Below are 25,791 nucleotides of genomic sequence, written 5' to 3'. Positions count from 1 at the left end.
CCAATTTGTGTTTTTTCCTTGGAATATCTCTATTGCCACAGCCACTTTCTTTTAGAAAGGGAAAGAAAACTCCTTACACCAATTGCTAGTTCATTTCCAAGTATAAGTAGTCCTCAACTTACAACAATTTGTTTAGTGACCGTTCGAAGTTGCAACGGCAAAAAGTGACTGGTTTTGTCTGTTTTTTTAACCACTTATGACCGTTGCAGCATCTCCATGGTCACACAATCAATATTCAGGTGCTTTGGCAACTGGTTCGCATTTATGACGCTTGCTGTATCCCAGGGTCATGTTTTCGAGTTTTGCAACCTTCTGACAAGCAAAGTCAATGGGGAAGCCAGATTCTCTTAACAACCGTGTTATTGGCTTAACACATGCATTGATTCTCTGAATAACGGTGGCAAGAAAGGTCGTAAAATGGGACAAAACTCGCATAATGTCTCACTGAACACCATAAATTTAGGGCTCAGTTGTGGTTGCAAGTTGAGGACTACCTGTAATAACAAATAATAATAATAATAATAATAAAAAACTAATACATCATAAGAAATAAGACAAATATATTTAATGGACAATGAAACACCAATAGGTCCACCTCTTCTGCCAAGGATGTGAAGAAGAAATAATTTTACCTTTCCAAGCACTAGAAATGGGTTTGTAGCAGGAAACCTTAGATTTATATTTCCTTTTCACTCTCGACAGAATATTTTGGGTTCTGCCTATCGATCCTGTTGTGGTATGCAGATCTTAGAATAAATTAATGGATTCAAATTTGCATTAGGAGCACATACTTTAGGGAGTCCTTCAACCTCTGGGCTGTTGTATGGGTGATAGGGAAGGGGCTGAGTAAGCTCCGCAGAGTTTCCTCAATTGTCACCTTGTTGAGTAGAGATTGGAAAAATATAAACGCAGCTGTGTGCTCTTTGGACAAATATTCTGAAGCCTTGCATCATGTTGAAGCAGCTGGGATTTGGTCTCCACCATCTCAGAGGTGAAGGTGGCCCATTAAGTTTAAGCCTTTGTGTCGATCACAGCTTGAACGGCTAACATGTCATTATGGAGATAGCCAGTCCCTGGTCCATGGAGTAAGTTCAAGGGGTAGAATTCGGGGAGACCGCTGGCCAAGTTGGTTTCATTGACAGGCCGCTGAAATGAAGACGAGGATTCCAAGGAACGGAAGGTGGTGGAAACGTGATGATTGTTGACTTGATCCAACAAAGTGAAGGTCACCTAAATTTTAAAGAAGGGAGAAATTATATTATATTATATTATATCATATATCATATCATATTATATTATATTATTTCTATCTATCGATCTGAATGAATGAAGGGAAAGTGGAGACATGATCGAAACATTTAAATATGTTAAAGAGTTAAATAATGTTCAGGAGGGAAGTGTTTTAATAGGAAACTGAATACAAGAACAAGGGGGCACATTCTGAGGTTGGGGAAAAGATCAGAAGCAGCGTGAGAAAATATTATTTTACTGAAAGAGTAGTAGATGCTTGGAACAAACTTCCAGCAGATGATTATTATTATTATTATTTGTTAGATTTGTATGCCACCCCTCTCCAAAGAGTCGAGGCGGCTCACAACAGTAATAAAAACACTATAGCAGTGGAACAAATCTAATATTAAAAAATATATAAAACCCTATTATTATTTAAAAAGCCAACCAGCACATTCATACCAAACATAAAACAAAGTATAAAAAAGCCTGGGGGGAAAGGTGTCTCAACTCCCCCATGCCTGGTGGTATAAGTGAGTCTTGAGTAGTTTACGAAAGACAGGGAGGGTGGGGGCAGTTCTAATCTCCGGGGGGAGTTGGTTCCAGAGGGCCAGGGCCGCCACAGAGAAGGCTCTTCCCCTGGGCCCCGCCAAATGACATCGTTTAGTTGACGGGACCTGGAGAAGGCCAACTCTGTGGGACCTTATCGGTCGCTGGGATTCGTGCGGTAGCAGGCGGTTCCAGAGGTACTCTGGTCCAATGCATGTAGGGCTTTAAAGGTCATGACCAACACTTTGAATTGTGACCGGAAACTGATCGGCAGCCAATGCAAGCCATGGAGTGTTGAAGAAACGTGGGCGAATCTTGGAAGCCCCACGATGGCTCTTGCGGCTGCGTTCTGCACGATCTGAAGTTTCCGAAGACTTTTCAAAGGTAGCCCCATGTAGAGAGAGATGTAGTTGGTAAATCCACAGTAACTGAATTTAAACATGCCTGGGATAAACACATATTCATCCTGAGATAAAATACAGGAAATAGTATAAGGGCAGACTAGATGGACCATGAGGTCTTTTTTCTGCCATCAATCTTCTATGTTTCTATGTTTCTAACTTATATGCCGCCCCTCTCCGAGGACCTGGGGCAGCTTACAACATATAAAAGCAAATTCAAATACAAAGTCCAGTGAGACCACATTTGGAGTACTGTGTTCAGTTCTGGAGACCTCACCTACAAAAAGATATTGACAAAATTGAACGGGTCCAAAGATGGGCTACAAGAATGGTGGAAGGTCTTAAGTATAAAACGTATCAGGAAAGACTTAATGAAGGATACAAAATGGATTCTTCCCTGGTGAAGGGATTTTTTTTCTGTATGGTGATGGTACACTTTATGCTTTCTGTTTTGTTTTTTTTAAAATTCTTAAAAAATCAATAAAAAAATCATATATATTTTTTAAAAAGGAAAGACTTAATGCAATCTGTATAGTCTGTAGGACAGAAGGAAAAGTGGGGACATGATCGAAACATTTAAATATGTTAAAGGGTTAAATAAGGTTCAGGAGGGAAGTGTTTTTAATAGGAAAGTGAACACAAGAACAAGGGGACACAATCTGAAGTTAGTTGGGGGAAAGATCAAAAGCAACATGAGAAAATATTATTTTACTGAAAGAATAGTAGATCCTTGGAACAAACTTCCAGCAGACATGGTTGGTAAATCCACAGTAACTGAATTTAAACATGCCTGGGATAAATATATATCCATTGTAAGATAAAATACAGGAAATAGTATAAGGGCAGACTAGATGGACCATGAGGTCTTTTTCTGCCGTCAGTCTTCTATGTTTCTATGTTTCTATGTATCAAATAATTTAAAAACCCAATAGGACAACAGATTAGGCAAGTAGCTCGATTTTCTTCAATTGCTATAAAAGTTCAGTTCTAGGTAATGATTAAAATGATTAAACCGTTTATGGGTAAAAACAAACTATTTAATTATTTCCTATTTAAAAAATAATTAAGGATTATACAAAGGAAGGACAATAAAAAAACCTTAAGTATTCAATAAATAGTGCATAAACTGACTACCCCCACTGTGTCTGCCCCCCCCCCCCGTGGGGGCAGCAGCCCATTACTGGATCTCCCCAAAATAAGGCCAAGTGCTTATTTTGGGGTTCAAAATAATTTATTTATTTTATTTATTTATTGGATTTGTATGCCGCCCCTCTCCGCAGACTAATATAAGACAGGCTTTTATTTTGGGGGGAAATATGGTACCTTATGTTGGAAAGGCCATTTCAGCTGGAAATCGTATTCTCCTTTCATCAGAACCAGGAAGAGTGAAAGGTGAGTTCCAGTACCGGTCCCGTCTCCATTCAGGTAAAGTTTCAGGCAGAGCTTGTAGCCATAGCGGGAGGTATAAAACGCTGGAAGAACAATGAAGGAGGGGAAAACATGAGATGCTAAGTAAGAGCTAGCAAGAACAATAATACCGACTTGCCTCTTCGATAAAACTCGATTGCAAGATAAAACTCTCTGAAGGAAATTGGAATCTTCAGAGTTAATTTTTGCAGGTGACTTCTCAAGAAGGATTCGTCTGCTCATAAAATGGCAACTGGGATAATGTACCATTTTGACGATGGACCAAACATGGGACAATTTGGGCCATGGACAAAACTGAAGCTTTCAGGTAGGGGTGTAGTGCTCCCAGTTCAGGCATGCCTGCTGGTGATCTGAGAGCCGGTAGTGATGGCAGCACGAGGCTTCGGCCACCCACCCAAATGCCACTATTTGGGTTCTTTTACCCTTTGTACATTCGCAGTGACTGTAGGGTGCCCTCTACTACTCCAGGGGATATTCTGTGGGTCCCAAATGGAATTCTGCAAATAAATATGATAGTAGGACTTAGTGCTTATCTTCTTTCCTTCCTTCCTTCCTTTCTTCGTTCCTTCCATCCTTCCTTCCTTCCATCCTTCCTTTCTTTGTTCCTTCGTTCCTTCGTTCCTTCCTTCATTCCTTCCTTCCTTCGTTCCTTCCTTCCTTCGTTCCTTCATCCCTTTCTTCCTCCCTCCCTCCCCCCTCCTCTTTTTAGATGAGAAGTGAAACATCATCTTCTTCTTCCTCAAAAAAACCAACAGCCACCCAGCTGACTTTTGAAGAGAAAAAGCTCCTTTGAGATAACTATGACCTGGATGATGGAGACTCTCCAGACCAACCAAGCAGGGATTTTTGTTCTAGCAAATCAATTTCCCCCTTTTTCTGCCCTGGTTTGGTCACTCACGGGGGGAATAAATTGCAGTCCGTTTGCCAGTTTTAGCTTCCCGCATTCGAAGCCCCACCCTGGGCACCTTCCAGAGGAAACACCCATCATAGCTGGTATGTTCCAGGGCCTGGATCCGGGACACCAAGCTGCTGATCATCACATCTTGCACAGCCAAGAGTGTATCTTGCTGTTCTACCTGGAAGAAATACATGGAAACATGGAAGTGAAATACTGATGCTTTCAGTTAAATGCAGTAATCTGACATTGCATTACTTCACAGAGACAAGTGAATGATAATAACTATGGTAGAGAAAAAGTACAAAGCAGAGTAGGAATACCACTTAGAATTATATATTGCTTCACAGTCCTCTCAGTGCCAGAGGTGGGTTTCTCCTGATTCACATCGGTTCTATAGAACTGGTAGCAAACCACTGGTGATGTCACAGAGCTAATTCTGTAGGTGGACCCTACAGTCTTTTTTGGAAGGGGGTTGGGGATTTTTTTTTGGGGGGGGGGTTGCAATTTTTTGCTGATTTTTTTCCTTCTATGCCTGCACAGAAGCCAAGTTTCTGGCACTGCACCTGCGCCACTGTCTTGTTTTTGGCTTTGGGGGGAGGTTTTTGCTAATTTTGGGCATTGCACAAATATGGCAGAAGTAGAAGAAGACCTGTGGACTTCAACTCCCAGAATTCCTGAGATAGCCATAGCTGGCTCAGTATTTCTGGGAGTTGAAGTCTACAAGTTATAAAAGTTCCCATTGTTCCCCACCTCTGCTCTATAAGTGTCAGGCTGAAGCCATTTTACCTGGGGTCTTTGGCCTGCCACACTTTATGTTATTTTAAAATGTATTCTTTGCTATGGGAATTTGGGAGGGGTCTTTGCATGAAGGATGTTTTAATGTAGCCATAACAGACTCCTTCTGGATTGTCAAGGTCATCCTTTGTCTTCGCACTCCTGCACCTGCACGGAAGGAGATGGGAGCTGCTGCCAAGTTGGCAGATAAAGATTGGTCAATGTGATGGACTTGAGGGTTTGGGAACAAGGGCTTGAACTTTCAACTGGGTGGAGAAATCCCTGTGACTTCAGATTCAGGTTTCTCCCAGATGTGTCAACATGACTCTGTTAATTAATTGGAACTTTGAGGAATACTTTGCTTCGGACTCTGATTTAAATTTTGATACTATTTGGAACCCTGACACAAGTCCTCACTGGAGACCAGTGATGAGGTTCTACAGGTACAGTCAGGTACGCAAAACCAGTAGAAAAATTTGGGTCAGGTATGCAGAACCGGTAGAAAAATTTTGATTTTTTTTCTTTTTTTCCCTTCTGGGCTCTGGATATGTTTTTCCTATCACAGTAAATGAAGTTGAATGTTTGTAATTTTAGAAGAGCTGTGTGTGAATATGTGTGTATATAAACATATAGTTTATATAGTAGATAATATATATTTTTGTGTGCCTGAGTGTAATATGTATGTACACATATGGCATATACATATATTTTGGATGTTCAGTAATAGTAAATAGTAAATACATAGGGAAATTGTATCTCTTTGAGGCGAGGAGAGGCCAGGCACCCTAACCCAAACCCTTGAGGTGAGTGACGTCTAGTTGGCCACCTTCAAGCCAGTCACATGATCTTTAAGCCACCCCCAGTCACATGATTGTCACGCCACTCCCACTTGGGCACATGGCTGGCAAGCCACACCCACAAAATAAGCCACACCCACAGTGTGGTAGTAAAAATTTCTGCAGCCCTTCATTGCTGGAGACATTTAATTTTAGGTTTTTTTCAAAGGCATCAATCTGATCTTTCCAAAAGGTGTCTCTTACTTTCTCCTCCAGGTAGAGGATCTTGGCCAGAGCTTCTCCAATCCTCACATCGGGGGTCTCTTCTTTTCTGCCCAACTCCCGGCTCAGAACCGAGACAATGTTCTCCAAGGTCTTCTGCCGGGTTTCTAGTTCAGTCACTTGCTGCCTGATTTTCAGATCAGGCCTTATCTGCTCCAGAAGATGGTCCAGGGGAAAGTCTAGGCCTACAAACTGGGGCAGGCTGTTATGAGGCAGCGGATGTTGGGATGGCAGGATTCTTTCCACTTGTCCACCGGGCATCTGTTAAAAACGGGAGTCAATCAATGAGAACACATGTCATCTAGAACTGGCACTTACCTTTAATAAGCTAATACAGTGGTACCTCGACATATGAGTTTAATTCTTTCCAGACCCGAGCTCGTAAGTCGATCAACTCGCATCTTGAACGAATGCCTTTAGACTTTGTTTTTCGTGCCAAGATAACTGGAAGCAAGGAGATTCTTGTGCCACCTAGTGGAAGCTCGGCTCGTATCCTGAATTTGAGCTCAGGTGTCAAACAGAAATTTCGCTCGCGTCGCGACTCGTAACTTGGAATACTCGCATGTGGAGCAGCTCGTATCTAGAGGTACCACTGTACAGGTAGTCCTTGAGCTATGACTGTGATGGTGAAGCTATGGCTCACATGCCACAGGTGGCACGCAGAGCCATATCAGAGGGCAAGCCGGGTGTTGCCCTATGTCAGCTCCAGCACCCATGCACACGTTAACCAGCTGATTTTTGTTTTGGGGACGGCCTTTTTTGCCCTTTGGAGGCTTCCTTAAACCCCCGGAGTGCAAAAAAACCCCACCCAATGGGCAAATTGGAAGGTCGGAAAAATGGGCTTCCATTTTGCCCATTGCACTGTTTTCTTGCACTCCAGGGCTTTAGAAAACTTTCCTGAAAGCTCCAGAGTGCGAAAAAAGCACAACGTCACTAGCATCGTTGCTAAGTGAATCTGGCTTCCCCATTGACTTTGCTTGTGAGAAGATCGCAAAAGCGTAATCCGTTGACCCCGAGACGCTGCAAATGTCAAGCCTGAAATTTAACCAGGCTGTGGGATTGTATCTATCATGGGTTTTTCTCACATGAATTCAAGTTGACACAGTTTGGAGCTGAAGGATGAAGAGCAGAGGTGGATGGAGCCTTCAGCCAAAACAACATAGTTAGCCAATGAGTTGGATGCATTCCAACAGCTGGCTGGCTAGAGGAGGAGGAGGAGGAGGAGGAGGAGGAGGAGGAGGAGGAGGAGGAGGAGGAGTAGAGAAGTCATGAAGCAAATAGCTCTTGTCCCAATTGAACAGTGTGACATATTGTTTTGTGAAAATGAGACACTCTGGTGGTGGAAAGTCCGGAAACTTTTAGTACTGGCTTTCTACCAGTTCTTGCCAATAAAATAAATGTGTTCTTTGAGGAAATGGAATGTCTTGGAATTCAACTTGTGATGGCTCCATTAATTGGAATCTGACAGCAACTGTCATATATACGTGCCAGTTGCCAAAGGTCTGAATTTTGATCAGAATGCAGAATAACAATTGGAAGGGATCTTGTAGGTATTATAGTCCAACCCAAGCAACCACCATAAGTATAAACCAGTTGTCAAAGCATCCGAATGTAAGTCATGGGACCATGGAGATGCTTCAATAGTCATAAGCGGTAGCAGGTTGCTACTGGTACGAGCCACACCAGAGCTCCAGTAGTGAAAATGGAGCTGTGTGCAAAACTCCGCATCTCCAGCATGTGTGCATGCAAGTCCCGGCAAAATTTTGCATCTGTGCATGCGCAGGAAGCAAAATTTTGTGCGTGAATGTGTGTGCAAGATTTTGGCAATTTTTTGCTTTCGCGCATGTGTGGAAAAGCAAAAAAATCGCTGAAACCTTATTATTATCATCATCATTATTATTATTATTATTATTATTATTATTATTATTATTATTATTATTACTACTACTGTTACTGTTACTGTTACTGTTACTATTACTATTACTACTACTATTATTATTATTATTATTATTATTATTATTATTATTATTATTATTGTGTCCCCTCCTGAGATTTTGCTTTCTGCACATGCACAGAAACAAAATCTTGCTGGGACGTGTGCACACACACACTGGAGATGCGGAGCTGTGCAGAGCGCACCAGTAGCAGCAATAAGTAGGAACCCCCGCCTGATCATAAGTCACTTTTTTCAGTGCTGTTGTAACTTTGAACGATCACTAAGCAAACTGTTGTAAGTTAAGGACTCACACACACACAAGCACACACACATACACACACACACAAATTATAAAACATGAAAACATGAAACCCACCTTGTCAAAATGGATGAGTGGCTCAATTTCCTTTTCTTTCAGATATTCAGAAGTAGCCGTTCTGCTGCAGCTGGGAAGCAAAACAAATTGTGTCAGATAACTTACTAACATCAAAACATCCAAGTTGTGGTATTCTCTGGGACAATTCCTGAAAGTGAAAGTTGGACTTCAAAGAAGCAGGTTGGGAAGAATATTGAGTTTCATACAGACAGTCCTCAACTTACAACCACAACTGAGCCCAAAATTGATGCTGCTAAGTGAGAAATTTCAGAAGTGAATTTTGTCTCATTCCACAACCTTTCTCGGCACGTTTGTTAAGTGAATCACCACGGTTCTTAAATTAGTAAACCCGGTTGCTGAACGAATCTGGTTTCCCCCACTGACTTTGCTTGTTAGAAGGTTGCTAAAGGAGGTCACGTGACTCCGGGATGCTACAACCCTCATAATTTGAGTCGGCTGTCAACCCTCCGAAATGTAAAATCATGTGTAACCGTGGAGATGTCGCAACGGTCATAAGTGTGAAAAATGGTCATAAGTCACTTTTTTTCAATGCCATTGTAATTTTGAACAGTCACTAAGTGATCTGTTGTAAGTCGAGGACTACCTGTATTGGTGAAGACTCCTCAAAACACCATGGACAACCTAAACATTTAAACTATTTATGGGACCGCCTCTTGCCACATACCTCCCAAAGACCAATAAGAACATGCAGAGTTGGTCTCCTCCGGGTCCCAACGACAAAGCAATGCAAGTTGGCGGGGCCGCGGGGCAGGGCCTTCTCTGTGGCCACCCCGACTCTATGGAACTAACTAACCCCCTACTGGCCTTCCGTAAGGCCACGAAGACCTGGCTTTGATAGGCAGGCCTGGGGGGGGGGGCATGAACTAACCACTGACAAGGCCACACTGTATGAACAGTATGTATTCTGCCGGCATGTTTCAACCGCCCGTAATTACAGGGTAATTAGTCCAGGAAGATATACACCACACGATAAAAGGAAAACCCAAAAGTTTTTATAAACAGAAAAACAGAAACAGCTTCCTTTTTAAATGATTGTAAGCCGCCACGAGTCCTTCGGGATTGGGTGGCATAGAAGTCGAATGAATGAATGAATGAATGAATGAATGAATGAATGAATGAATGAATGAATGAATGAATGATTACATAAATAATAAACAGAGAAACAAACAAATCACCAGTGAGTCATTAAACAAAGCAACCCAGAGTTCTTTCTGAGTTTCACAAATGACCAGGTTCAAATGATTCTACTTTGGACTCTGGTTTCAACTCTTTGGAGAAGGCTCTGAGGCTGGAAAGAATGGAAGGAAAGGGAAGAAAAGGCAGCCAGCAATAAGGGTGGAAGATTTAGTTATGGTGGCAATAGGTGCAATCATTGGAAGCAATAGCATTTAGACTTCTATACCGCTTCACAGTGCTTTACAGCCCTCTCTAAGCAGTTTACAGAGAGTCAGCATATTGCCCCCAACAATCTGGGTCCTCATTTTACCGACCTTGGAAGGATGGAAGGCTGAGTCAACCTTGAGTCAACCTTGAGATTCGATCTGCTGGTGATCAGCAGAAGTAGCTTGCACTACTGCACTCTGCCCACTGCGCCACCGAGTCCCTAAAACCACATTAGGGACAGATTATTTAAATATGTTAAAGGGTTAAATAAGGTTCAGGAGGGAAGTGTTTTTAATAGGAAAGTGAACACAAGAACAAGGGGACACAAAATCTGAAGTTAGTGGGGGAAAAGATCAAAAGCAACATGAGAAAATATTATTTTACTGAAAGAGTAGTATCCTTGGAACAAACTTCCAGCAGACTTGATTGGTAAATCCACAGTAATTTAAACATGCCTGGGATAAACATATATCCACCCTAAGATAAAATACATGAAATAGTATAAGGGCAGACTAGATGGACCATGAGGTCTTTCTCTGTCCTCAATCTTCTGTTTCTATGTTTCTGTTATCATGGAGAGAATCTATCTATGTGGACATTGCTTTCGTCCAATTTTTCCACATCCCAATTTTCCCCAAGTTTTAATACTGGATTTCAATTTAGCATGGGAAAAAAGTATTGAATCTGTCTTTATTAGACATTCCAAAGCTCTGTAACTGATGTTATTGTTTCCAGAGATGCTACAATTCTATTGTATTTAGATTCTAATACTGTCCACTTAGCAAAAGGTGCTATTATGGATATACTAAAGTTGCCTAAATCAGAAAATTAATATCAAATATGGAACTCCAATATTTAATAATAGACAACAGTTAGGCATGAGGATATGACTACATATTCAGAAAACAGAATCTTCTCCCATTAATTGGCAATTGCATTTTCTGTAAAAACATTCTCGAAACTGAAAAACCCCATAATTTTTTCCTAAAATTTCCAAGTCATTGCAAGAGTGACATGGCCAGTACCTAATTTTATAAAATAATTTCTTTCCTTCTTCCCTCCCTCCCTCCCTTCTTTCTTTCTTTCCTTTCTCCCCTCCCTCCCCCTTCCCTCCTTTCTTCCCTCCTTCCTTCTTTTGTTCTTTCTTTCTTTCTTTTCTCTCTCTCTCTTCTCCTTTTTTCCCTCCTTCCCTCCCTCCCTCCCTCCCTCCTTTCTTTTTCTTTTCTTTTTTCTTTTTTCTCCTTCTTCCCTCCCTTCCCTCCCTCCTTTTTTCTCTTTCCTTCCTTCCCTCCCTCCCTTCTTTTTTCTGGAGACCTCACCTCCAGTTCTGGAGACCTCACCTACAAAAAGATATTGACAAAATTGAACGGGTCCAAAGACAGGCTACAAGAATGGTGGAAGGTCTTAAGCATAAAACGTATCAGGAAAGACTTAATGAACTCAATCTGTATAGTCTGGAGGACAGAAGGAAAATGGGGGACATGATCGAAACATTTAAATATGTCAAAGGGTTAAATAAGGTTCAGGAGGGAAGTGTTTTTAATAGGAAAGTGAACACAAGGACAAGGGGACACAATCTGAAGTTAGTTGGGGGAAAGATCAAAAGCAACATGAGAAAATATTATTTTACTGAAAGAGTAGTAGATCCTTGGAACAAACTTCCAGCAGACGTGGTAGATAAATCCACAGTAACTGAATTTAAACAAGCCTGGGATAAACATATATCCATCCTAAGATTAAATACAGAAAATAGTATAAGGGCAGACTAGATGGACCATGAGGTCTTTTTCTGCAGTCAGTCTTCTATGTTTCTATGTTTCTCTCTCTCTCTCACTCTCACTCACTTTCTTTCTTTCTTTTTTACTTCTCCTACCTTCTTTCTTTTTCCTTCCTTCCTCCCTCCTAATAGAAGTTCTGGTCCCAGTTGAGTTGAGGAGAACCGATACAGACCCAATAACTTCATCAACACTTTTTAGACAATCATATCAGCAGCTCTGACTCTCTCCTTGAATGAGGTGGATTTTCTGCTATTTATTCAGATAAGAGCCCCGTTCTCTTGGATTTTCCCCAGATTTCTGCCCATCACCCAATCATATGCCCTTTTCTTCTCCCTCCCCTGATGCCTCAGACATTTTTTCCACTCATTACCTCACCAGATGCTATCAGATTTGGCGGAGGGGGGGGGAGGGGAATTTTTATCAGACAGAAGTAGACTTCTGAGGGAAACCCCGGGGGGTAGCATGTGTGGTGAATTCTTAAAAAGATATTAGAAGAGCAGGGGTTTTTTTGGAGGGAAGAATTATCCAATACGCAAGGTGGCTCAGGGCTTTTCAACCATCCGGGTCATGGCTGCCCCAAAGGCAACTGGAATCGATTTTTCCACCCTTGAAAACCTTTCCAATGTGTATAAAACAAAACAAAATCTTTCTGTATTTTGTGCCTGAGAAGGCAGAGGGGTGATGGTACCAGAGTCCAAAGGGAGTTAGGAGGCTTATAACTTTAATAAATTTAATTAAATTATTTGTCCTACTCGTGGCTTTTTCAATGCAGACCTAGGCAAGTGGTAGAGCAAAAAACTTGCAAAGTTTTTTGAAAACCTTTCGCTTCTGAACTGAAGAAACTTCTTGCATGAGAAGTGAAATGTTTTAAAGGAAAAAAAAAAACCAATAAACACCAGTTGCCTTTTGGAAAAATCACCCTTTGGAACAAGGTAGTCCAGAGGATCTCCTCAGAGGCAAAAGAATGTCATGTTTAGAGGTTCTAGGACAGTGATGGTGAACTTTTTTACCTCAGGTGCCGAGAGAGCATGGGTGCGCACTATCACACATGCGCGAGTGCCGACACCCATAATTCAATGCCTGGGGAGGGCAAAAACAACTTCTCCCACCTCCCAGAGGCCCTCTGGAGGCCGGAAACGGATTGTTTCCCAACTTCTGGTGGGCCAGTAGGCTTGTGTTTCTCCCTTTCCAGGCCCCAAAGGCTTCCCTGGAACTGGGGGAGGGTAAAAACACCCTCCTCCATCCCCCCCAGAGGCTCTCTGGAAGCCAAAAACACCCTCCCAGAGCCTTTGTGTGAGTGAAAAATCAGCTGGCTGGCACACATATGCATGTTGGAGCTGAGCTAGAGCAACGTTCCGACTTAATTATAGTTCATAAAATCATATACCAAAATGTCCTATCTGTTAACGACTACTGCACCTTCAACCACAACAACACACAAGCACGAAACCGATTTAAACTAAATGTCAACCGCTCCAAACTTGCCTGCAAAAAATATGACTTCAGCAACAGAGTAATCAACGCCTGGAATACACTACCTGATTCTGTGGTTTCTACCCCGAATCCCAAAACCTTTAACCTTAGACTATCTACAATTGACCTCTCCCCCTTTCTAAGAGGTCTGTAAGGGGCATGCATAAGCACACCACTGTGCCTACCCTCCTTGTCCTATTGTCTTCTTTTGTTACTTTTTATCATTACTTATCTAATGTTTTATTTGTACAAATTACCACCCTATAATTGTTTGACAAAATAAATAAATAAATAATAAATAAAATAAATAATGGCTCGCGTGCCAGCAGATATGGCTCTGCGTGCCACCTGTTTCACCTGTGCCATAGGTTTGCCATCACTGTTCTAGGACAATGATGTCGAACCTCTTTTGGTTCGCGTGCCAAAAGGTATGTGTGTGTGTGTATGTGCTAGCATGTGTGCACATGCCCACACTCCTTCCCTCCCCCCAAACATGCGCACCCCCCATGCTGCCCCCCCCCCCCCCATGTCCACAGGCCTTTCTGAAGCTGGTAGTAGTAGGTGAAAAAAATACCCAAAATTGCAAACTGGAAGTTTGGGAAAACATACTTCCAGTTTGCCGCTGTGCTGTTTTTTGCATTCCGGAAGGTTCAGGGAAGCTCCGGAGTGCAAAAAAACCCAGCACGATGGCAAACCGGAAGTGTGTTTTTCCAAACTTCCAGTTTGTCTATTGGGGGATTTTTTTCCCCCTCAGAGGCTTCAGAGAAGCTTCCCTGAAGCATCCAGAGGATGAAACGGCCTTTCCTGAGGCCGAAAATCAGCTGGCCAGCGTGTGCATTAGAAGGGTTTTGAGGAGATTGAATGGATGTTCGTCCATCGTGTTCGAAGAGGACCTTGACATCTAATGGTGTGTGGGCTGTACGCAATGTGGCTGGTAAGGTGGCTGATGTCTTTGTATCACTTCCTTTCTCCCTCATGTAATTTCCTTCCTTGAGATAGTTCACCATAGAGGAGCTGTTTAGGGATGGGATGGCCTGGCATCCTAGCAACATGGCCTGCCTAGCAAGTTTGGGCTTTCATCAGCAGGGCGAGAATTGATGGCAGGCCTGCTCTGGAGAGGACCTCATTGTCAGGCACCTTATCCTGCCACCGGACCCTCAGAATTCTACGGTGGTAGGTCATGTGGAAGTAGTTCAATTGCCTAGCACGGGGGTAGGCAAAATTGGCTCTTCTACGACTTATGGACTTCAACTCCCAGAATTCCTGAGCCAATCATGTTAGCACAGGAATCCTGGGAGCTGAAGTCCACATGTCATAGAAGAGCCAACTTTGCCTAACCCTGGCCTAGCATGTCTCCTGTATATAGTCCAAGTCCCACTTGGACTGTATAAAGGAGATTGAATTATAGTAGTGTTGAACCTACTTGGTATTTGAAGTGGAAGAATTCAGGAAATCCCAGAACATGAGACTCATCGAGAAAACCATCACAGGAGGAGAATGATGTGGCAAACCATTTCTGCATTCTTGCCAACTCATTCACTCACTCATTCATTCACTCACTCACTCACAAAGAATGGTGGCAGGAACTGGGTATGTCTGGTTTGATGAAAAGAAGGACTAGGGGTGACAAAACAGCAGTCTTCCAATATCTCAGGGGCTGCCACAAAGAAGAAGGAGTCAAGCTATTCTCCAAAGCATCTGAGGGCAGGACAAGAAGCAATGGGTGGAAACTAATCAAGGAGAGAAGCAACTTAGAATTTAGGAGAGGTTTCCTGACAGTTTGAACAATTAATCATTGGAACAGCTTGTCTCCAGAAGTTGTGAATGCTTCCACACTGGAAGTTTTTAAGAAGAGATTGGATAACCATTTATCTGAAATGCTATAGGCTTTCCTGTATAAGTAAGGGGTTGGACTAGAAGACCTCCAAGGTCCCTTCCAACTCTGTTATTCTATCATTGTACCACTGACCCATTGATTCACTTACACACACACACACACACACACACACACACACACACACACAGAATAATTAGTCTAATGGTTAAGGCATGAAAGCCAGTCCCTCTCTTTCAGGGCATGGGGAAAATTCGGGGAGGAAGGTGTGTTGGATATGTTTGCTATCTTGAGTTATTTGTAAAAGTATGATAGGCAGGATATGAATAATCTAAATAAACAAAGCACAAAAACCATCCAAGTTGAGCTCACCCTGAAGCTGAATTTGTGTCAGTAACTGCCCCCCCCCTTGCCAAAAACCCCCTTTTAATGTGAAAACTACGATAACATTCCTCAAGGTCTCTGAGATATAATTTTCATGGAGATGTTCCAGATTAACATGCCTCATGCGGTTAATTTTTTTTTTTTTTTACAGAAGACTCTAATTTTCTAATCACTGATGTTTGCAAGCAAAATAGCAAGATTTTCAAATTCTTTACATCTATAAAAGACAAAAAACAAAACAACCCCCCCCCAATAACCCCAACCTAAAGGGATTATAATAGAATCTGTCTGCATTTCATTTTATCATGTGATTCAATCTGATCATCTAGGAACATCTATGTTTGTGAATGGCTATTATTATTAAAGCAACTTTCATTGTTTGTTTTTATTTTATTTTATTTCCTAGTCTCTTTACTATAAGCTCACTTCTATACTTTATATATAGATGCACAAGACAATAGCAATAGTTAATATGTACTTATAACCAGACATAGATTAAAACAACATATTACAATAAAATACGTCGCCTCTGATCTGATCTAAATGTAGTTCATAAAATCATATACCAAAATGTCCCATATACCAGTCAATGAATACTTCACCTCCAACCGCAGCAATACACAAGCACATAATAGATTCAAACTCAATGTAGACCGCTCCAAACCTGACTGCAGAAAATACGACTTCAGCAATAGAGAGATCAATGCCTGGAATGCACTACCTGACTCTGTGGTTTTTTCCCCAAACCCCCAAAACTTCAGCCTTAGATTGTCTACAGTAGACCTCTCCCCTTTTCTAAGAGGTTTGTAAGGAGCGTGCATAAGCGCACCACTGTGTCTACTGTCCCTGTCCTACTATCCTATTGTCCTCCTTTATCATTACTTTTTACTTATGTTATATAACCTACTACTACCCTATACATGTTTGACAAATAAAATAAATAGAGAGCATCTCTAAAATAAAAGCTCCATGTCTACTGTCTGTCTGTCTTTCTGTATGTCTGTCTATCTCTTCTTCTTCTTCTTCTTCTTCTTCTTCTTCTTCTTCTTCTTCTTCTTCTTCTTCTTCTTCTTCTTCTTCTCCTCCTCCTCCTCCTCCTCCTCCTCCTCCTCCTGCTCCATCTCTCTCCCCTCCCCCCCCCATCTATCATCTATCATCATCTATACATCCACCCCTCCCCTCCTAAGCTCATGGACTGCTTCCAATCAAGAATGAAAACAACATAAAAACCATATAAAAGTATTTAAACTATCAACATTAAAAGCAAACAAGCTAACAAAATCCTTCAGAAAGTCCACCATATTGGAGAAACTAAATGTAGTCTCACTATATTTAAAACAACCAGGATGTTTTTATTTTAAAGCAACTTTGCAAGGGCCAACAACCACAAAGCATTTTGGGTGCTCTCCTAAACTAAACTTTAAGGCATCCAGTTACAAATATAATCAGGTTGGGAGGGGGCGTAATGTACTGCAAAGACTTTTACTGTCTCCTGGTCCTCTTAGGAAGTAAAGGCACACTGGTATTTCAGTGAACATACCTAATTATACATTTGCTCACCTTTAAAAAAAAAATATCTGCAGATCTAAATGCGTTACTATGACACACCACTTTTAATTCATCCCAATTCAATACCTCCTTTAGTCTGAAAACTATATTCCTCTCTTGTGGTTAGGCAGAGAAAGAAGGAAAGGATTCTGCAGGTGCACAAATTCCTTGTGCGTCCAATCACACTTGGCCAATAAAATTCCATTCCATTCTTCTATTCTATTCTATTCTTTATCTCAGCTAAGGTTTGGCAACTTTAAAACTTACAGACTTCAACTCCCAGAATTCCCCAGCCAGCTCTGGCTGAAGAATTCTGGGAGTTGAAGTCCACACATCTTAAATTTGCCAAGTTTGGAGACTCCTCTTCTAAACCAAGTCCCAGTAATGTAACAGATTCTAGGACTATGTATTCCTGGCTCCTAGAACTACTGACATCCATTCTCCTCTTTTTGTTACCTCTTTAATATAAATCTTATTATAATGTTATAAACACACGCACACACATCAATTCACATTTCAAAAAAATCTTTTTGGCCATCCCAGATACATACCTCATTTTTGGCTGCCCGGGCCTTCAATTGTTCAACATCTCTCTTCTTTCTGAAGTTTTATAAGTTTCCAGGCAAAGTCAAGACTAACCTTTTCCTCTGTTTAAAAAGATGCAGTCAGAATAAAAAAGTGGGAGGTTAAGACTGCCTACCAGTGGAAGATGCAATGGGTGGGGGATTTCCAAGTTTGGGGACAGAGGAAGTCAGTTTTTAAATTAAAAAAAAAATCTTTAAACTCAAAACTGAAAATAAAAGCTTAATGTTTGTTCAGCTTTTGCCAGACCACATAACTTTAATGTGGAGGTCACACTTTGTTAATTTGGACAGGAATAACAGTTGCATTCAAGAAGCTTCTCTATTGTTCCATTTTTTTTAAAAAAAAATGTTTGTGGTTGTTCATGACCTCAGGGTGATCATTGGATCAGGTAGACCTGCTTTTTGGGTCCTTACAATCCCATCTTTGTGTCATCACTGATGACATATAGCCATTATTGGGTTCCTATCTGGACGGGGTGGGGAGAATGGAGTTCCGGTAGTGAAAATGGAGCTGCGCACGCAGATTTGGGTGACTGGCGGGCAGGCGGCTTCTATTTCTCCATGCATCCTAATTCAAAGGCATCCATCCGTGGTTTGCATTGGCTGCCAATCAGTATCCGGTCACAATTCAAAGAGTTGGTAATGACCTATAAAGCCCTACATGGCATCAGACCAGAATATATCCGGGATCGCCTTCTGCCGCACGAATCCCAGCGGCCAGTAAGGTCCCACAGAATCAGCCTTCTCTGGATCCCGTTGACTAAACAATTTCGTCTGGCGGGCCCCAGGGGAAGAGCCTTCTCTGTGGCAGCCCCGGCCATCTGGAATCAACTCCCCCTAGAGATTAGAACTGCCCCCACCCTCCTTGTCTTTTGTAAATTGCTTAAGACCCACCTATATCGCCAGGCATGGGGGAATTGAGACACCTCCCCTAGGCTTATATAATTTTATGTATGGTATGCTTGTGTTGCATGGGTTTTAATATGTTTTCTTTTAAACATTAGATTTGTCACATTGTACATTGTTTTATTACTGTTGTGAGCCACCCCGAGTCTGCGGAGAGGGGCGGCATACAAATCTAATAAATTTATTATTATTATTAGAAACATAGAAACATAGAAGACTGACGGCAGAAAAAGACCCCATGGTCCATCTAGTCTGCCCTTTTACTATTTCCTGTATTTTATCTTACAATGGATATATGTTTATCCCAGGCATGTTTAAATTCGGTTACTGTGGATTTACCAACCACGTCTGCTGGAAGTTTGTTCCAAAGATCTACTACTCTTTCAGTAAAATAATACTTTCTCATGTTGCCTTTGATCTTTCCCCCAACTAACTTCAGATTGTGTCCCCTTGTTCTTGTGTTCACTTTCCTGTTAAAAACACTTCCCTCCTGAACCCTATTTAACCCTTTAGCATATTTAAATGTTTCAATCATGTCCCCCCTTTTCCTTCTGTCTTCCAGACTATACAGATTGAGTTCATTAAGTCTTTCCTGATACGTTTTATACTTCAGACCTTCCACCATTCTTGTAGCCCGTCTTTGGACCCGTTCAATTTTGTCAATATCTTTTTGTAGGTGAGGTCTCCAGAACTGAACACAGTACTCCAAATGTGGTCTCACCAGCGCTCTATATAAGGGGATCACAATCTCCCTCTTCCTGCTTGTTATACCTCTAGCTATGCAGCCAAGCATCCTACTTGCCTTTCCTACTGCCCGACCACACTGCTCACCCATTTTGAGACTGTCAGAAATCACTACCCCTAAATCCTTCTCTTCTGAAGTTTTTGCTAACACAGAACTGCCGATGCAATACTCAGATTTAGGATTCCTTTTCCCCAAGTGCATTATTTTACATTTGGAAACATTAAACTGCAGTTTCCATTGCTTTGACCATTTATCTAGTAACGCTAAATAATTTACCATATTACAGACCCCTCCAGGAATATCAACCCTATTGCACACTTTAGAGTCATCGGCAAATAGGCAAACCTTCCCTACCAAACCTTCCCCTATGTCACTCACAAACATATTAAAAAGAATAGGACCCAGAACAGACCCTTGTGGCACACCGCTTGTAACCTGTCTCTGCTCAGAATACTCGCCATTAACAATAACTCTCTGATGTCTATGCTTCAGCCAGCTTGAAATCCACTGAACTATCCAGGGATTAAGTCCAATCTTCACTAATTTATCTATCAGCTCTTTATGTGGAACCGTATCAAAGGCTTTGCTGAAGTCCAGATTATTATTATTATTATTCCAACCTTTCTGGCAGTTGATGTTTTGCATCAACCCAAATATGCCAATGGAGAAACCACGACTTGGACAGTAAATATCTTAACTGTCATTGGGATGTCTCTGTATTTTAATCCTTTGTCTACCTCTGTCTTATCTCCTACTTCGTAACATATATTTTGTTTAATACATGGATACTAGCTAGATGACTTAAAGCTGTGTGACAAATGAAGGCAAATATATGTGTCCCAAGATAATGTTGCAGGATCCAATTTAGGTCGGTCACTGGGACCAGAGCAGTGATGGGCTGCTTCTCCCACCGGGGGGGAGGGGCAGGGGGGAGGATCAACACACACAGTGGGGGTAGTAAGTTTATGCACTATTTATTGAATACTTAATAGTTTTTTTATTGTCCTTCCTTCTCTAGTATCTTAGTATGATCCTTAATGACTTTTAAAATAAGAAATAATTAAATAGTATGTTTTTACCCATAAATGCTTTAATCATTTTAATCATTATCTAGAACTGAACTTTTATAGCAATTAAAAAAACCTGAGCTACTTGCCTAATCTGTTATCATACTGAACCTTGTGGGTTCAGAACAAAACCTTAAAATGTTACTGTGCTCCTCAACAAATAATGCTGCCTATCACTTGTCCTTTTTGTGGCTATTCAAATAATGTGACTTAATCAATTGAAGATTCCAAGCACCTATTTGAAAACTTATCTTGGTCGGTAAGCCACTCCCACCCAGTCACGCGACCTTTAAGCCACCCCCTGGTCACATATTTGTCAAGTCACTCCCACCCGGTCACATGGTCAGCAAGCCACTCCCACCTGTTCACATGGTCAGCAAGCCACTCCCACATAACAAGCCACACCCATAGTGTGATAGTAAATTTTTTTGCAGCCCTTCACTGGACCAGAGGTTTAGTCTTCCGAGCTTTCAGACTCATGCTGGTAATCTTCAGGGAACTTTCCTCTCACCAGAACAGTTTTCTCTTTCTCACCAGAATGGTGAGAGAGAGGTTTCTTTAAGATGGGCCTCCAGCACAAGTCCAAAAACTTGGAAGACCAAACCTCCAGGTCCCAGTAACCAACCCAGACTGTATTCTAAAGATGTGCGAACTTCAACTCCCAGAATTCCCCAGACAGCATGTGTTCTGTTGAGCTCTCTGGTAGAATCCTCCCGAAAATTGAAAAGTCAAAACAATGTTCTTTATACCGAAAATTCACTTAAACCAAGCCCTCTTTTTGTATAGCAAAGAGCACTCGTCTCCAAACAAACGGGTCATTTGTACAAGTCCCTTATCAGTTCTATGATACTTAGCTTGCAGCTGTGAGGCGATTCACAGTCCTTCTTCTTTCACAAAGTGAAACACACTTTGCTCTGGTTTAGTTCCAAAGTGGGGGAAAATGAGCACACAAAGGTCAAAGTCAGCAAGGCAGTCACGAAACACAACGATCAGATAATCCTCCACAATGGCCAAACCCACAGGCTGCTATTTATAGCAGCCTCACTAATTACCACAGCCCCACCCAACCACAGGTGGCCTCATTTTCTTTGATAATAATCTCTCAGTTGTGGCTGCCTATGCATCGCTCTCCGCAGGCGTGGCTGTATCATTAACTCTTGTTCCGAATCCAAGGAGGAGCTAGATAATTGATCTCCTTCTGAGCTGTCTGCCACACTCTCCTCCTCCCTGTTACTCATGTCTTCTTGGTCAGAGGAGCCTTCATCAGCAGATTCCACCGGGAGAAAAACAAGCCTGCGGCATGTGGATGTCTCCCCCACACCCACAGTCCTTGGGGCAGGAGCTGGGCCAGAGCTAACCACAACAGCATGTCAAAAGCCAAGCCTCCAAAAGCCCCCCCAAACCGCCCAAAGGCTGAGTGATTGGTAAAATTGACTGATCACACACAAAGCAGGCTATGTAGACCTCTTATTTTCCCTTCTTGTTCCACTTTCTGGTCTCCTCTTCTTTCCTTCCTTCCCTTCCTTTCTCCCTCATCCCTTGCTCCATTTTTCGCTTCTCTTGTTCTGTCTTTCTCTCACTCTCCCTTTTTTCTGTTTTTTCCCACGTTCTTTCTGGGTTTGGGTTGCACAGAGCTAAACTGGAAGTAAATTAACACCAAATCAAGCCAACACGATGAGGTCACAACGGGTTTTGAACTCAAAGAGTCCTTATGCAGTAATGCCTCAAATTTCCCATTCTTTCCACCCCGCTCTTCCCTGTGTTGCTTTCTTCCTGTGCTACTTTGCGCCAGGGAATAGCTGTTTTCTTGAATGCTGGAAAGCACCTTCATTTTAGAGCCCACTGCAGTCTTATGACCCTGGGTGAAAGACAAGACATTTTTTAAAAAAAATGAAGCATAAGGGTTGGATTAAATCCCAAAGCTAAAGAATAAGTCTGAAGAAATAATATTTTCACAATCACATGCATAAACTGGATTAGGCTAGCTAGCTGGACCACATCTCAGACATCAACACTATCGAAAACGTCCAAAGATATTTCACCAGAAGAGCCCTTCACTCCTCCACTCAAAACAGAATACCCTACGAAAATAGACTATCTATCCTGGGTCTTGAAAGCTTAGAACTGCGGCGCCTAAAACACAATTTAAATATTGCCCACAAGATCATATGCTGCAACATCCTTCCGGTCAACGACTACTTCAGCTTCAACCGCAACAACACAAGAGCACACAACAGATTCAAAATTAATATTAACCACTCCAAACTTGACTGTAAAAAATATGACTTTAACAATCGAGTTGTCGAAGCGTGGAACTCATTACCGGACTCAATAGTGTCAACCCCTAACCCCCAACACTTCTCCCTTAGACTCTCCACAATTGACCTCTCCAGGTTCCTAAGAGGCCAGTAAGGGGCGTATATAAGTGCACTGATGTGCCTATCGTCCCCTGTCCAATTGTCTTTCCTTATCTCATATATCATATATATTCTCTCCTTATCTATATATATTTACTTTCTATCGTTATATATATTACTTAATGTCTATTCTCTTCCATATGTATTGTATATTGGGCAAAGAATAAATAAATAAAAATAAAAATAAATATTGGATTGGATCCTGGAGACCCAGATTCAATTCCTATTGAAACTGATTTGGGCGACCTTCCTCACAGGGTCGCTATGAAGATAAGATGGGGTGCCCCCCTGCTGGAATAATTATACAAATGAATTTTGACCTGGGGAATTCATCAAGACATATTACCATAGTCAAGAGAAAACATACCACTATATTCATTCTAAAATACTCCCTGGAGAGGGTGGCTAGATTTACTGTAACGAAAAGGAGAAGGAAGAGATGATTTGGTATCCTGGTACACTTGAAATTCACTATTAGTGTGCAGATAACTTGTTACTTGATTCTAATGTTGGAAGAAATGTCGTTCTGAGTTCAGATCCAAGTAGGGAAAAAGACTCGAAACATGGAGTCTGCTGGGAAAGATGGTTTATCTCATAATTCTTGACAAACTTATCTTTTCTTTTACGTACACTGAGAACATATGCACCAAAGACAAATTCCTTGTGTGTCAAAGCACATTTGGCCAATAAAGAATTGTGTTCTATTCTATTCTATTATTTTTTTTAATTTTATTTAACATACAAACATTTAGACATCATACAAAACGACATTAAACATTTACAATTTATATATATACAAACTTTATCTTTTACAATTCTATTTACTATATCTTTTTCTTAATTTCCACCCAGTTGTATATTTTCTCCCACACTCTGTAATAGTCCTTATTTTGTTGGTTTTGTATCTCGTATGTTAATTTGCTAAATTTGACGCAATCTAGTGTTTTTTTAAAAACCATTTCTTCGTTTGGAGTCTTTTCTTGTTTCCATACTTGTGCATATGCTAATCTTGCAGCTGTGAGTATATGATTTATTAAGTAATAATTTTCTTTACTATGTTTGCCTCTAATTATTCCTAATAGGTACATTTCTGGTTTTATCTCAAGTTTATAGTCCAATATTTCTTCCATCCATGTCTGAATTTGAATCCAAATTTTTTTTTGCTTCCTTACATCACCACCAAATGTGGTAGTATGTTTCTACCTCTTTTTTACACTTCCAACATTTGTTACTTACATTCACATTTATTCTGGCTAAGCGTCTATTCTATTCTATTCTATTCTATTCTATTCTATTCTATTCATGTGCACAGGATCACGTGGTTTGAGGTCCTGGGCAGAAAAAAAGGGGAAGAGATGCTGGGAGTGCCTAGGTTTTATGCCCTCTGTTGGGATTTGAATTTGAGCTTGTGTTCTGATTCTGTTCGGTTTTGCCTCCCAAGGACAATTCCATCTGTCCGTCCATTACCCTGGGGGGGGAATTATTGACCCCCTCAGAGAGGGTCCGCAACTTGGGCGTCCTCCTCGACCCACAGCTTACATTAGAGAACCACCTATCAGCTGTGGCGAGGGGGGCGTTTGCCCAGGTTCGCCTGGTGCACCAGTTGCGGCCCTATTTGGACCGGCAGTCACTGCTCACAGTCACTCATGCCCTCATCACCTCGAGGTTCGACTACTGTAACGCTCTCTACATGGGGCTACCTTTGAAGAGTGTTCGGAAACTTCAGATCATGCAGAATGCAGCTGCGAGAGCAATCATGGGCTTTCCCAAATATGCCCATGTTACTCCAACACTCCGCAGTCTGCATTGGTTGCTGATCAGTTTCCGGTCACAATTCAAAGTGTTGGTCATTACCTATAAAGCCCTTCATGGAACCGGACCAGGGTATCTACGAGACCGCCTTCTGCTGCACGAATCCCAGCAATCGGTTAGGTCCCACAGAGTTGGTCTCCTCGGAGTCCCATCAACTAAACAATGTCATTTGACAGAACCCAGGGGAAGAACCTTCTCTGTGGCAGCTCTGACCCTCTGGAATCAGCTCCCTCCAGAGATTAGAACTGCCCCCACCCTCCTTGCCTTTCGTAAACTCCTTAAAACTCACATCTGCCGTCAAGCGTGGGGGAACTGAAACATCTCCCCCTGCCTATGTAGTTTTTTTGTGTATAATGACTGTATGTATGTTTTTATAAATTGGGGTTTCTTGTTTTTTATACTTTTTAAATGTACTATTGTTATTTTAGATTCCAACTATTAGATGTGTTATTATATATTGTTTTTATCATTGCTGTAAGCCGCCCCGAGTCTACGGAGAGGGGCGCCATACAAATCTAATAAATAACTAATAAATAACTAAAAGCTTCACTATGTGTAAGAGATCGGAAAGGCTACGCAGGAAGGATATTGTGGTCTAACACTAAAAAGTTTCATACCAGCCTACATTCAAGTGACTTTTCTATTCTGCCAGTTTGCAGGGGGTGGGGGGTGGGGATGGGGCATTGAAAGCTTGCCCATTTCCTCCCAAAAATTTTCTAAGTCCCTTATGGGGCTCCCCCAAGATTTTTGGTTCATGGGCTACATCTGGATTGAAATTTGCAAAACAATTTCATTATGAATACATAGGATAGGGTTATAAATGCAGATAGCTTCCCACTCAGAAATCCTGTTTGAAGATGCATCTTGTTTCAATGGGAAAGAACAACACAGGGAGAATTAGAAAAATCTAATGTCTTTTGGGGCCATTTGCACTGCAGATGTGTTTGCTGGCAAATTGGTTTATTCATTCTTTTAGTTAATTTAGTCAGTTAGTTTATTAGATTTGTATGCCGCCCCTCTCCGAAGACTCGGGGCGGCTCACAACATAATAGTAATACAATACAGTATATTACAAATCTAATAGTAAGTTAAATCAGTTTAAAAACATTAATACATATTAAAATCCCCAACTATACAATCATACACATTCAACCTAATCCATCATACAGTGAGGCCGAAAACATAATAA

At 41.5% G+C, this 25,791-nt stretch overlaps 1 protein-coding gene across 8 annotated transcripts in view; it reads right to left on the bottom strand.

The window, feature by feature from the left end:
* Positions 1–25,791, bottom strand: part of LOC139160193 (TNF receptor-associated factor 1-like) — a 635,213-nt gene that overhangs the window by 605,795 nt on the left and 3,627 nt on the right. The window contains exons 1-6 of one of the 8 annotated variants that reach the window (XR_011557897.1): positions 17,623–17,702; positions 8,651–8,720; positions 6,321–6,599; positions 4,507–4,684; positions 3,504–3,652; positions 584–1,230 (exon numbers count right to left, since the gene is read on the bottom strand). Coding sequence is in view for 5 of the 8 variants with exons in the window: in XM_070737815.1 (XP_070593916.1) it covers positions 1,012–1,230; positions 3,504–3,652; positions 4,507–4,684; positions 6,321–6,599; positions 8,651–8,761 (936 nt within the window). In the remaining 3 variants the exon portion in view is untranslated. Of the gene's footprint in view, positions 1–548; positions 1,231–3,503; positions 3,653–4,506; positions 4,685–6,320; positions 6,600–8,650; positions 9,029–9,846; positions 9,960–10,161; positions 10,627–17,622; positions 18,763–25,791 lie in introns of those variants that run through there. The other 7 variants (XM_070737817.1, XM_070737818.1, XM_070737816.1 and 4 more) reach the window with 7 other exon arrangements.

The sequence above is a fragment of the Erythrolamprus reginae genome, chromosome 2, assembly GCF_031021105.1.
Source record: "Erythrolamprus reginae isolate rEryReg1 chromosome 2, rEryReg1.hap1, whole genome shotgun sequence".
NCBI lineage: Eukaryota > Metazoa > Chordata > Lepidosauria > Squamata > Dipsadidae > Erythrolamprus > Erythrolamprus reginae.
The sequence above is the reverse complement of the archived record's forward strand: the minus strand, read 5'-3'. Positions and strand labels throughout refer to the sequence as shown.